The sequence below is a fragment of the Capra hircus genome, chromosome 19, assembly GCF_001704415.2.
Source record: "Capra hircus breed San Clemente chromosome 19, ASM170441v1, whole genome shotgun sequence".
Taxonomy (NCBI): Eukaryota; Metazoa; Chordata; class Mammalia; order Artiodactyla; family Bovidae; genus Capra; species Capra hircus.
Genome location: NC_030826.1, coordinates 39,266,861 through 39,279,675, shown reverse-complemented (window position 1 = coordinate 39,279,675; position 12,815 = coordinate 39,266,861). Strand labels below are relative to the sequence as shown.

General features: G+C 50.7%; 1 protein-coding gene across 1 annotated transcript in view; it reads left to right on the top strand.

Annotated features, from left to right (window-relative positions):
* Positions 1 to 12,815, top strand: part of PLXDC1 (plexin domain containing 1) — a 63,088-nt gene that overhangs the window by 24,549 nt on the left and 25,724 nt on the right. The window contains exons 3-7 of the mRNA XM_018064992.1: positions 5,895 to 6,038; positions 6,326 to 6,395; positions 7,026 to 7,148; positions 7,776 to 7,894; positions 8,883 to 8,982. Of these exons, the coding sequence (XP_017920481.1) occupies positions 5,895 to 6,038; positions 6,326 to 6,395; positions 7,026 to 7,148; positions 7,776 to 7,894; positions 8,883 to 8,982 (556 nt within the window). The remainder of the gene's footprint in view (positions 1 to 5,894; positions 6,039 to 6,325; positions 6,396 to 7,025; positions 7,149 to 7,775; positions 7,895 to 8,882; positions 8,983 to 12,815) is intronic.

The window sequence follows — 12,815 nt, the reverse complement described above, 5'->3', positions numbered from 1 at the left end:
GTCTGTTTGGGCTTCACAACTGCAGAGCGTGGCTTCTGTGCAGGGCTCTCATTTCCAGTGCTTGGAGGTTTGCTGAACAATGTCACCAGGTGAGTCCCAGGGATTAGGTGATGGAAACAAGACCCTTTTCCAGGCCTCCAGGCAGCTGTTTTAAACCTGTTCCCTATGAGCCTCTGTCTCGCTTTGTTTGGTAATAACATCCCATCCTGCTCACTAGAATGCATGGCGATAGCAATAAAACAAAGAAAGAGTAGGCTTTCAACAAACTATGCTTTGAAATTATGAATGGTTGGTCATTCACTTATCAACATATCCTCCAATCAAACGCATACTCTGCTTAAACCCCAGAGGTGGGACTTCCCTGGTGGTCTAGTGGTTCACACTCCACACTCCCAATACAGAGGGACACGGATTGGATCTCTGGTTTGGGAACTAAGATCCCACATGCTGTACAGCACAGCCTAAAAATAACCCATCATAGGTAAAGGCTGACCTTACTTGTGAGGAAATTATGGTCTTCTAGGAAAGGCAGGTATGGAGATAACAAGTCTAAAAGTCAAATCAGTCATCGCAAGTGTGCAACAAATGGAAAGGCAGAAGACCGAGGTGTGATGAGTGTAGCAGGGACATCAGGAAGCCCCTCCTGATGAAAGAGCACCTGAAGAAGTGACCACCGAACTGAGGTCTGAAGGACCGTGAGGAGTCAGCTTCTGAACCGCATGAAAAAGAGGTTTTGAGGCATAGGAAGTACCAAGGTCCTGAGACAGACAAGCACTTGGTGATTTCAGGCATTGAAAGCCCAGGTTCTGTCTAACTGTCCACTCCACTATCCTATCTTATCTTTATTGCTTCCCTGGTGGCTCAGATGATAAAGAATCTGCCTCCAATGCAGGAGACCAGGGTTTGATTCCTGGATTGGGAAGATCTCCTGGAGAAGGGAATGGCTACCCACTCCAGTATTCTTGCCTGGGGAACCCCATGGACAGAGGAGCCTGGCAGGCTATAGTCCATGAGGCTGCAAAGAGTTGGACATGACTGAGTGACTACCCTTTCACTTGTCTTAATGCTCACAAGACGGCTGTTGAAGCTCCAGTCATCATATCTGCATTCCAGGCAGGAATAAAGAGAAGGGGAAAGGCAAGAGGAATGAGCAGTCAAATTTGACCTCTTGTGAAAGGCTCTACTAGAACCTTCAGTATATCTCATAAGCCAGCCTGCATCACATGGTAAGCCTTAAGTCATCCAGGGAATGAAGTTTTTTAGTTGACTACATTGCTGCTTGCTACTAAATCAATGTGCTATTAATAAAGAAGCGGGATAATGAATATCGGATAGGCGAAGTCTAGAGTTTGCCTCACAGGGCCTTGGAGGTCATGGTAAGGAATGTGGCCTTCAATCTGAGTGCAGCTGGGAAGCTGCAGAATGTTCCAAGCTGGACTGTGACAAGAAGAGGGAGACATTGAGGGCTGCCCCGCTGAGGCACAGCATCACACAATTGTGGACTTGTGAATTAGCCTCCTAGGGCTGCCATAGCAGAGTATCACAGACTGGGTGGCTTAAAACAATAGAAATTATTCTCTCACAGTTTTGGCCAGAAATCTGAATCAAGGTGTCAGCAAGGTCACAGTCACTCCAGAGGTTAGGGGAGATCTTCCTTGCCTCCTCCCAGTTTCTGGTGGCCTCTGATAATCCTTGGTGTTTCTTTGTAAACTGCATCACTCCAATCTCTATCTTGTCACACAGACTTCTTCCCTGTGTCCTGTCTGTGTCTCTGTATCTAAATCTCCCTCTCCTTTGTTTTGTAACAATCATATAACAAGCCTGTCATTGGATTTAGGTCCAACCCTAATGCAGTAGAACCTCATCTTAACTTGACATCTGCAAAGACTCTCATTTCCATATATGGTCATATCCAAAGTACTGGAGGTTATGAGTTAAACATAGCTTTATGAGGGACAAAATTAAACCTTCTGTGCATTCAAAAGGACTAACCTGGTTAGTTCACCAGGTCAATGAGGGACTTCCTTGGCAGTCCAATGGCTAAGACTCCCAACTTCCAATGCAAGGGGCCTGGTAGGGTTTGATCTCTGACCAGGGAACTAGATCCCGCATGTCGCATCTAAGACCTGACATGACCAAATAGATTAATTAAATTAAATAAATATGTTTTTTAAAAGGACTAGAGTGCCACCTAGACCCTGTTTGGCTCTGTTGGCTGCTCATGTCCTCCTCCCCTACTTTTTATGAAAAGACAGCCCAGGAATTAGGGAAGCAAGTTTACTTCCAAAATCTTGACTGTGCTAGGCACTGGTCCCTCTTACTTCTATAAAAGGGCAAAAGGAAGGTTCTGGGCTCCCTGCACAGGCCTCGCCTCACCTCAGCAAACCCTTCTCAGGCATCAAGGATTCAGGGATCCTGAGCCGTGGCGCAGAGGTGATTTTGCCTGTCCCTCTGTGTCAGGGGCTCAGAGTTTGAGGCGATGGGGTGGAGGTTGGAGAGGACATCTCAATGGTGGGCTGAATAGCATCTAAACTAGGGTTTCCTTTCTTCAGGCAAAATGTTAGGCCCACTGATGCTGTTTACGAAACCACTCCTTTGCTGGACCCAGTGGAGAGAAGAACTGAGCGATGGCTGTGTCTGTGGCAGGCGGTCGTAGCTGAGCCTGAACTGGCTTCAGAGTTGCGGTCCTGCAGACTTTCAGGTGCAGAGTGTTGGTCAGGGCCCCCTGTGGTTGTTCTTTGAGGTGGAATAAAACCCACTCACCACGTGATTCCTGGAAGCAGCTTGGGGGCCTTCGGACTCCTCTCGTGGGCATATTTATTCATGTGGGTTTGCATGAGTTGGTGTGCAAGGGGCTTTCTTTATTGGCAGGTTTTTTTTTTTAACTGAAGTATAGTTAATTTACCAGGTTTCCCTGGTGGCTCAGTTGGTAAAGAATCTGCCTACAATGCGAGATACCCAGGTTCGATTCCTGGGGCAGGAAGATCCCCTGGAGAAAGGAATAAGAGAGGAGTCTGGCGGGCTATAGTTCATAGGGTCTGAAAGAGTTGGACATGACTGAAGCAACTTAGCATGCATGCATACATAGTTAATTTACAATGTTGTGTTAATTTCTGCTGTACAGCTAAGTGATTCAGTGTATACACACACACACACACATATATATACGCATTCTTTTCCATTATGGTTTGTCTCAGGATACTGAATCGAGTTCCCTGCGCTATACGGTAGAACCTTGTTTATCCTTTCTATGTGAAACACTTTGCACCTGCTAATCTCAAACTCCCAGTCCATCCTTTCTGTACACCCCTTCCCCGGTGGCAACCACGAGTCTGCTTTCTATGTCCGTGAGTCTACTTCTGTTTTGTAGACCGGTTCATTTGTGTCCTATTTTAAATTCCACGTGTAAGTGATGTCATATGGTAGTTGTCTTTCTCCTTCTGACTTCCTTCACGTATATGATAATCTCCAGTTGTATCCATGCTGCTGCAAGTGGCATCATTTCATTCTTTTCTGACTGAGTAGTATTTCACTGTATATATGTGCCACGTCTGCTTTACCCAGTCATCTGTCCACGGACATTCAGGTTATTTTCATCTCTTGGCTATTGTGAATAGTGCTGCTATGAAGATAGGAGTGCATGTATATTTTTAAATTATAGTTTTGTCTAGATATATGCTCAGGAGTAGGATTGTTGGATCATATGATAATTCTAGTTTTAGTTTTCTGAGGGACCTCCATACTGTTTTGCATAGTGGTGTCAGGTGATTTTGGGGATTGTTTTTGGCTTTTTTTTTTTTTTTTCAGTGGTCAAGGTGGGGATACCAGCAGAAATGACTGGGGATAGGAAACTTGGAGACCCAGCGGGGAAAATGTGACTTCTAGTCTTTGGTAGGGGGTGGGATGAGGGAAGAAGCAGAAGCTGAGGGGGCTGCTTTCTTGAGGGAGGCTGTGAGCACAGATATTCCAACGCCTGTGGACAAGCTGAGATGCAGTGCTTCCTCCTCTGGGCATCTTCTAGGACCTCAGGGTGGATGACTGTGGCCGCAGTGGGAGGCAATATCCATGGGCACCCATGGTTGGTGGCATCAGGTTGGCTCCCCCTCAGGAGGTTTCATGAGTAAAACCAGAAATCCAACAAGCAGGGGCCCAGGTGACTCTCACAAACAGTACCCATGAGTCACCCCTTGAGGACTACTGTGGATGGTGGAGGTCCTCACTGGGCAAGTCGGGGGAGAAGATCAATTAGGTGATCTTTAAGCTGAGCATTGAAGAGGAGGGATCTGCCAGGGGAGAAAGCAGAGTCATTCCAGGCAGGAAGATCAGCATATGCAAAGGCCTGAGTGACCACTGGCCGCCTGAGACTGCTGGGGAGTTGGTCTGGTGAGTGGGCGCCCAAGGATGCATAAGTGAAGGAGAGAGAGCGAGAAGCGAAGCTAGAGAGAGGGTGGGGCGGGCTCCTGGTGGAACCTCATGTGCAAGGCTGAGGTTTGGGTTTTCGTCTCCAGGGCAGTGGGAGCCCCAGATGGTTTATGAGCAGAGGAGTGTGGCCTCATGTGTTTCCGATTTGTTTAGATTTGCTTGATGTCCGTGCTAGGAATGGGTGGAGGGGCCGGCAGTCTAGAGGCTGGAGGGGAGGAGCCAGGCAGTGGCCAAAGGAAATCTACCCCCCACCCCCACCCTGCCTGGCCCCGTGTTTCTCCTGCTCATCTTCCCCCAGCTCTGCCCCAACCCCAGGCCCCAGAGTGTGTCACTTGTCAGAAGAACAGAGTCTGCCTCTGGGCGGGTGGAGAGAGCAGGTGACCCTCACCCTGCTGTGCTGGGACCCGGGCAAGGGCTGCCTGGGCAGCTGGCAGCTTGGCAGGGAGAACCTGGTTAGCTCTGCTGTGTTTGCAGCCGCTGCTGCCCGACAGCCTGATTAATGACCCGCAACACCCAGGGCTCTGCACGGGTCAGCAACCCCGTGGCTGTGGCAGCGGCCAAATGGACCTGCCCGCTGTGCCTCCGCTCCTCCTCGGCTACGCTCCCAGATGGGCTGAAAGGCTTTGACATGGCCTCCTCCCCAGGCTCTTCCGCTCTTTCTGCTGATTGTTTCCCAGCCTCTCTTAAATCCTGCCCCTAAATGCTCCCTTGCAGGAGAGGCTTTACAGAATTAACTCCCAGCCCTCTGGATTCTGGCTTGTTCTTTATTTTGTCCCAATCAGGCACATAGTAAAGCTTAAGCATATGTCTTGAAGGCATCATTGCTGCTTCTTTCCCCATTCTGAACTCTTTAGTGACTTGTATGGGCCCTGTCTTATCTCTCTGCTAGAGGGTCTCTGTTTGCACGGGTCCCACCTCCTCCATTAGGCTAGCAATGCCCAAGATCAAGGATCTGCCTCCGTCTTTAGATGGGTAGCTTCCAAGATTCAGATTTTTCTTCTCTGTTAAATTGGGTACTCCCCAGGGCAGGGGGCTGTGTCTCCCCCTCAGTCTGGGAGCTCCCTGAAGACAAGGCTCTGTTAGGGGCTGCCTTATCTGTTGCTCCTTCAGGCCCCGAGTTGAGCTCTGCCTTGGGTGTGCTCTGGGGTGGGGGTGAGGTAGTGGGGAGCGGAACTCAGGGCTCCAGGAAAAGCCCCCTGGCCTGTCCTGGGGATGGCAGAGTGGAGCACAGGTATAGCAGGCATGGATTTAGCTGGAGCAGAGCTGTTGGGGACATAGCTAGGGGGCAGGTACTGAGCTCTCCAGGGCCAACGGCGTGCAAGGGGCTCTCAGGCCTAAACCAGCTCTTCTGGGCTATGGTCTGGGAGGACCGTGGATTCTCTATCCAGACGTCTGGATGGAGGAGGTGCAGAGGGTGGTTGCCAGCATGCTGTCTCCTCACCCTCCTGTGGACTCTGTCTTGGGTAACGCAGGAAGACAACCACAGCTACTATGTGTCCCGTCTGTACGGCCCCAGCGAGCCCCGCAGCCAGGAGCTGTGGGTGGACGTGGCCAAGGCCAACCGGAGCCAAGTGAAAGTTCACAGAATCCTCTCCAACACCCACCGGCAGGCTTCGGTGAGTGCCCCAGTCCCTGGCAGCGCTGCCCCGGGCTGGGAGGCTGGGGGCCAGCCCACTCTGCCTGGTCAGTGGGCATGGCTATGGTCTGAGGTCTGGAGTCTGGGGAGTGCCTTCCCAGAGGATCCTAGGGGGCTGACCAGAGTTGGGGTGCCCACCTGTAGTCCTGGGGGCCTGCCCTGGACATGCCTACCCCCCCACCCCATCCAGATAAGCATGGGACAGTGTGACTGCCCAGCCACCTGGCCTGCAGGTTGGCCCTCCTGACTCTCTCCCGTCCCCTGCAGAGAGTGGTCTTGTCCTTTGATTTCCCTTTCTACGGGCATCCTCTGCGGCAGATCACCATAGCAACCGGAGGTAAGGCCTTGTCTGTGGGGCTGGGAGAGGGTGTGGAGATTTCAGCCAGAACCTGGGACCTAACTGGGAAGGTTCATGGGAGACAGGGTTTTATAGATGGACTGGGGTGGGTCCCACATGTGGCTCTCTCTTGGGACCCCACTCTCAGGTGAGAGGTCATGAGTGTTTCGGATCACCTCCCTCACGTCTGCTGACTCAATTGTGTGTGTGTGTGTGTGTGTGTGTGTGTGTGTGTGTGTGTGTGTGTGTGGATGTGGGTGCATGTGTCTCCCTCTGGGTCAGCACAGGCCAGTGTGGGCAGTCCCTTGGCCCTTGTGCTTCTGAGTCTGTGAGTGAGAGGGAGGAGACTGCACTGAGAGCCTGTTTCCTGGGACCAGGCTCCCTGTTGATATGAGGGAGCCCATCTTGGATTCCTGTGCACTTTCCAAGGGACAGAGATGGGTGGAGGGGCAGAGAGAACCTTCTCTAGTCTGGGGCCCTTTTGCTCTGTATATACCAGACCCATGCCCAGCATCTGATGCTGGAGGTCAGAGGTCTAAGACTCACTTCCAGCTCCATCCACACTACTCCTTCCTGCACGAGGAAGCAAGTCCATCTCTGATGACTCATCTACACTTCTTCCCACCCCAGGCTTCATCTTCATGGGTGATGTGGTCCATCGGATGCTCACAGCAACTCAGTACGTGGCCCCTCTGATGGCCAACTTCAACCCTGGCTACTCTGACAACTCCACAGTTGCTTATTTTGACAATGGTGAGATCAGAGCTCAGAGTTTAATTCATCCAGCTCCAGGGATCCCTTGGTCTAGCCCCTTTAGAGGCACCCAAGGCCCAGAGAGGGCAAGGGACTTGCCCACAGTCACACAGCACGGCAGCTACCATACCTTTGTGTTCATTTTCCTCACCTGGGGACAAAACGCCTGCTACCTGCTGAGAAAATTAGATGAAAACATTTGGCTCTCGGTAGAGGTGAAATAAATATTAGAGACCTTGATTGTTTCTTATTCTCATCAGGTTGTCCCTTGGGAACCTACCTTCTGCCCCAGGAGAACAGAAGTTTCTACTGTTTCTCCTCCTTTTCATCTCAGGGGGTCAGGATAGGCAAGAAGGACAGGGCCGTGCTTGGGGTTGGAGATGATACAGGTACAATCACAGTACCTAGTTGGCGGCGGGGAGGGCGAAGCAGGGTCTCCTGGCTTCTCTCCAGCTTGGGAGGCAGACTGTGGGCTGCCCAGCTTCTGCCTCCTGTCAAATTTGCAAACTGCCCCCATCATCGCTAAAGGCACCAGCTGGTGTCCCATCCATGTGGGCCACCATTTCTGCAGGGCCCTGCTCCCCGCACGACCTCCCTGACCAGCCAAGTCTCTGCTCTCCTCACCAGGGACAGTCTTTGTCGTTCAGTGGGACCACGTCTACCTCCAGGGTCGGGAGGACAGGGGCAGCTTCACCTTCCAGGCGGCTCTGCACCAAGACGGCCGCATTGTCTTTGGCTACAAAGAGGTGAGTGGGCCATTCTTTCATTCAACAAATATGTTGAAGCCCTGAAGTGCGCCAGACTTAGGGTATGGTGCTAGAGATACACAAGTTCACAGGATGGCTGCCGGGCCATCTTCGTGCAGCTGAGAATCTGGCTTGGGGGATAGATAGTAACTGTGGGGGCAAGTGCTCTTAAATAGTGATGCCAGGAAAGCCTTTCACGGGACTCTTTACCTGAACAGGAGCCTGGGAGGCTCTCCTGAGGAAAAGAGTTGAAATCTTCAGAACGTGTAGGAGTTAAGGAAGCAAAGAGGAGGGTGAAGTGTGTTCTGGGAGGGAGCAAAGCGTATGCAAAGGCTCTGTGGCGGGACTGAGCATGGCTGGTATAAAGCACTGAAAGAAGGGGGCCTAGGGATTTCCCTGGCAGTCCAGTGGTTAAGTGCAGGTGGTGTGGGTTCCATCTCTGTTTGGGGAGCTAAGATCCTACATGCCTCCCAGCTGAAAAAGCAAAACAGAAACAATATTGTAACAAATGCAATAAAGACCTTAAAAATGGTCCACATCAAAAAAAAAAAAAAAATCTTGAAAAACACCCTGGCTTCAAAGTGGAGAGCAGAGGGCTGGGACTCAGAGGGAATGCTGGGAGATGATGCAGAACGGGCTAGCTTGGGGTGGGGTGGGGGTGATGGAGAGAACTGGATAGATTTGAGAGCCTGTTAGCAGGCCAGTTAACAGGATTGGAGATGTGTTTGACAGAGGAGGAGGGAAATGAAAGGAAGCTGGGAGAGGCTGAGGGTGACTCCTCCATGGAGGTGCCATTCACAAAGAGAAAGAAAAGAAAAAGGAAACGTGTTTGGAGATGATGAGGGGAAGACTTGGAATTTGGATGGGTTTGAGATGTCTGAGCCCTCCAGGAGCCAATGCCCACCAGGCAGATGGGTCTGAAGCTCCAAGGAGAGCTGGTCCAAGAATGTTTGAGGGGTAGACGGAGCCTCTTCTTCCCCTTCTGCAGATCCCTATACCCGTCCTGGAAATCAGCTCATCCCAGCACCCTGTCAAAGCAGGCCTGTCAGATGCCTTCATGATTCTCAATCCATCCCCAGATGTACCAGGTGAGACCCCAGGGACCCACAGAGATCACTGGACGGGGCTGAACTCGGCTCCGATTGAGCCAGACTGGAGGGGGAGGGGGCAGTGGCAGGAAGTGGTTGGGGGAGTGGGGAGAGTTAAGTGTGGAAGAAAAGGGACAGAGTGAGTTCCAACTTCTCTTCATTTGAGCTGAGGAACCATTTCTCCAAGAAAATCTCCAGTGGGAGGCACTGCTCTGGTGGTGGAGGCAGGTGCGGAGCCAGGGCCCTTCCACTTAGCACACTCTCCACTTAGAAAAATCTCCAAAGACACCAAATTAGGGTTTATTAGCCCTCCCAGAACACAACCATAATTGCCTCCCAAACCCAGATGATAGAAGGAGCATCACAGGGGGCTTCAGGAGACAGGAAAATTAGATTTCTCTCCTGTCCCTGATCCTCGTTCCCCAATTCCCCTTCCTGGAGGCAACCAGGGCCACCAGGGTATTTCTATAGCTACCAGCCTTCAGTAAGTATACATAAGTGTATTTAACATGAACAATGGCATACGATGTCCTCTGTTCTGCTCCTGAATAAAGTATATCCTGCCCATCTTTCTGGATCACTCTCTTTAATGACTGTATACCCCTTGCATGCTGCTGCTGTTGCTGCTAAGTCACTTCACCCCTTGCATGGATGTACTTTAATTGAACCAGTCCCCTGGGCCCAGACTTTTCAGTTGTTTCAATCTTTCATTACAACAAATAATACTGCAGTGAATATTCTTACAAATATGTACTTTTATGCTCTTGTGTGAGTATTTCCATAAGGTTAATTCCCATCACTTCACCTGTCCCTCCACTGTCCCATCTCCCACCCCCAAACTCCCAGCACTCTAGTGAGTGGCTCAGACCCTGCTCTGTTGCACCAGTCAACTACTCTAATTGGCTAGTTAAAACCTACACTGAGCTAGTTATGAGTTTCAGTATCACCCTGATTGTATTAGTTAGCTACTGCTGCATAACAAATTGTGCCAAAACTTAGAGGCTTAAAACATTATCTCAGAGTTTCTGTGGATCTGGAAACAAAGCATGACTTAACTGGGTCCTCTGGTCTAGACTCTTTCACAGGCTGCTCCCAAAGTGGTTGCCAGGCTTGCCTCAGTGACTGCTGGGGGGACATCTAAGAGCTTTCGCGTGGTTGTGACAAGATTCAGTTCCCCCTTCAGTTCTGGCTGCTGAACGTCTCCATAGGACTGTTCATAACGTGGCAGCTGGCTTCCATCAGAGCAGGCAAGAAGACAGCAGTAGAGGGTGAACGAGAGGGAAGCCAGGACCTTCTCATAACCTCGTCACTTTTGCCACTTTCTGCTGGTTGGAAGGACGTTCCTAGGTCCAGCCCACACTCAAGATGGGATTAAACAGGGTGTGAATCCCAGGAGGCAGGGATCACTGGGGTCATTTAGGGGCACACTGATTATACCCCATCCCTGGATACTGAGCTTACAGTTATCTTATTGGGTTATCCTGCAGCACTGTAATGAAGTCTGTGCGTTTGTCTCTTTCTAAATGAAGTCAAGGAGGCTCAGAGAGGTGGCGTGACTTGCTTTTACACAGCTCTGAGGGTTAGAACTGAAACCCAAATCTTCTGTTAAACCCTAGTGTCCACCACTGGGGCTTTCTAAATCCGACCAACTCCCACTCCATCCAGAGCGGGGAATCCTTCCCTCCTCAGTTCCCCAAACACCCACAGCACCGTGCGCACACACCCAGGCTGCTTTACAGGAAGGACTGCTCTGGGTATCCATGCCTCCCTGCCCCTCACCACCACCCTATTTGATGCACCTCGGGGGTGGGGTCTGTGCCTCCCTCACAGGCCCTGTGCCCGGTGGCAGGAAATGTGTGTTGGATCCAGCTGCGGAATGAGGGTGAGTTAGAGGAAGTCAGATCCCCCGAGAGTGTCTGCCTCTGAGGCTTCTCTGTGGTTCTAGAATGAAAGGCTGTTTTAGAGCAAGCCAGGGCGATGTGGGGAGGTGGTGATGAGGAGCGAGGGAGGAAGCAGAACCCACCTGAAATAACAGGAGGGCGGCTGCGCCTGTTCCGTGAGAACTGGAGGAGATAAAAGGGCTGTTGTGGGCTAGATCAGGTGACTCCAGCTGTGGTTCATGAGGCGCTGAGTCTACCAGCCAAGGGAAACCCACGTCTGACTCAAGACACTGCCCAGCAGCTCCCGGCCTCCAGGCTCCTGCCCCCTGCCCCCTGTCCCCCTGCTCCTTGTTGTCACTGCCAGACAGAGCTGATCTTGTCATTCTCTGGCTCCTTATGGGCCAGCATCAATTCAGAGTTCTTAGTGTGGCACTTGGGGCCTACACAGCTGGGCATAGCCTACTGTTTTGTTTTTCTTTCAGTGTCATTGAGTCGTGTCCTACTCTTTGCGACCCCATGGACTGGAACCCTCCAGGCTCCTCTGTCCATGGAGATTTTCCAGGCAAGAATATTGGAGTGGGTTGCCATGCCCTCCTCTAGGGGATCTTCCCAACCAAGGGATTGAACCCAGGTCTCCCGCATTGCGGGTGGAGTCTTTACCGTCTGAGCCACAAGAGAAGCCATATAGCACTGTGTAACTTTCAGGTGCTATAGCGTAAGGATCTGACTTACATACATCATGAAATGATTACAGTAAGTTTAGTCAGCATCTCCCATCTCAGGAAGATGCAAACCTAAAGCATAAAAAAAAAAAAAAAAAAAAGATTTTTTTCCTTGTGATGAAAACTCTTAGGATTTATTCTCTTAATAACTTTCATGGATAACACACATAGTGTTCATTATATCTCTCACGTGTATTATGGGCACAGGCCTACCTTTGTGGGCTGGTCTCTGAACCCTCCTGTCACCCACCGCTCCGTCCAGTCAGCACTGGTCTGCATGCGTGTTTCCCAAACATGCCAAGGGGGGATCTCCATCTTTCTGATGCAGTTCCTCATGTAAAATGCCACCCCCTGCCCTCGTCCTTTTACCGCTTGGCACAATCCTACTTATCCATTGGTCCAGCTTCCTCCATGCAGCAGAATTCACGTTCCTCCTCCCTCCTCTGGGTACTTTGTTAAGAGCTTTAATATAGAACTCATGACACCATCCTGCCTCATTCGGCTTCTCCCCAACTAGCTGTGAGCTCCTCGGGGCTCCAGCACTTAGCCCAGTGCCTGCAGCAGGGCAGGAGCTCAAAAAATGAGCCCCAGATGGGCGCTGCAGAGGCTGGGTGTGGTAGAGACCGTGTGCCCTGCCCTCTGGTGATGCTAGGTGAGAACAGAGCCTGGCATCTGAGTTTAGGGGTGAGTGCTCTGATAACCCTGGAGAAGGAAATGGCAATCCACTCCAGCACTCTTGCCTGGAAAATCCCATGGACTTTCTGTCAGAGACTTTTCAGCTTGGGGCTCACGTGTGGACTTGAGAGGAACACTGAGGTGTGGGTGAAGTAAATCACGTGTACGCGTTTTTCTAGGGCGGTATCCACAGCCTTCAGTGGAATTTAAAATAGGCTACGACTCCTGCTTTTCAGAGTGATGGCTTTTATGTGGCTGAGAGATCAGATTCCTCTGGGTCTGATAGTCAACCCAGCAAATAGGGAATTCATTTGAATTTGGTTGAGATGCAAATATTGGGTTAGCCAAGAAGTTCATTTGGGTTTTTCCATAAGATATTATGGAAAATGAACTTTTTGGCCAACCCAATAACAACATATTTCAAAACACCATGATAGAAGTTCAGGGAGAGGCCTTTAGTCCACAGACAATGTCACTGTGATAGTCACTGTGGATATTCCTGTTGTCCCAACCCACCTGTCCTATAGAATAGGTGATGTCCCCGCCCTAGCACCCA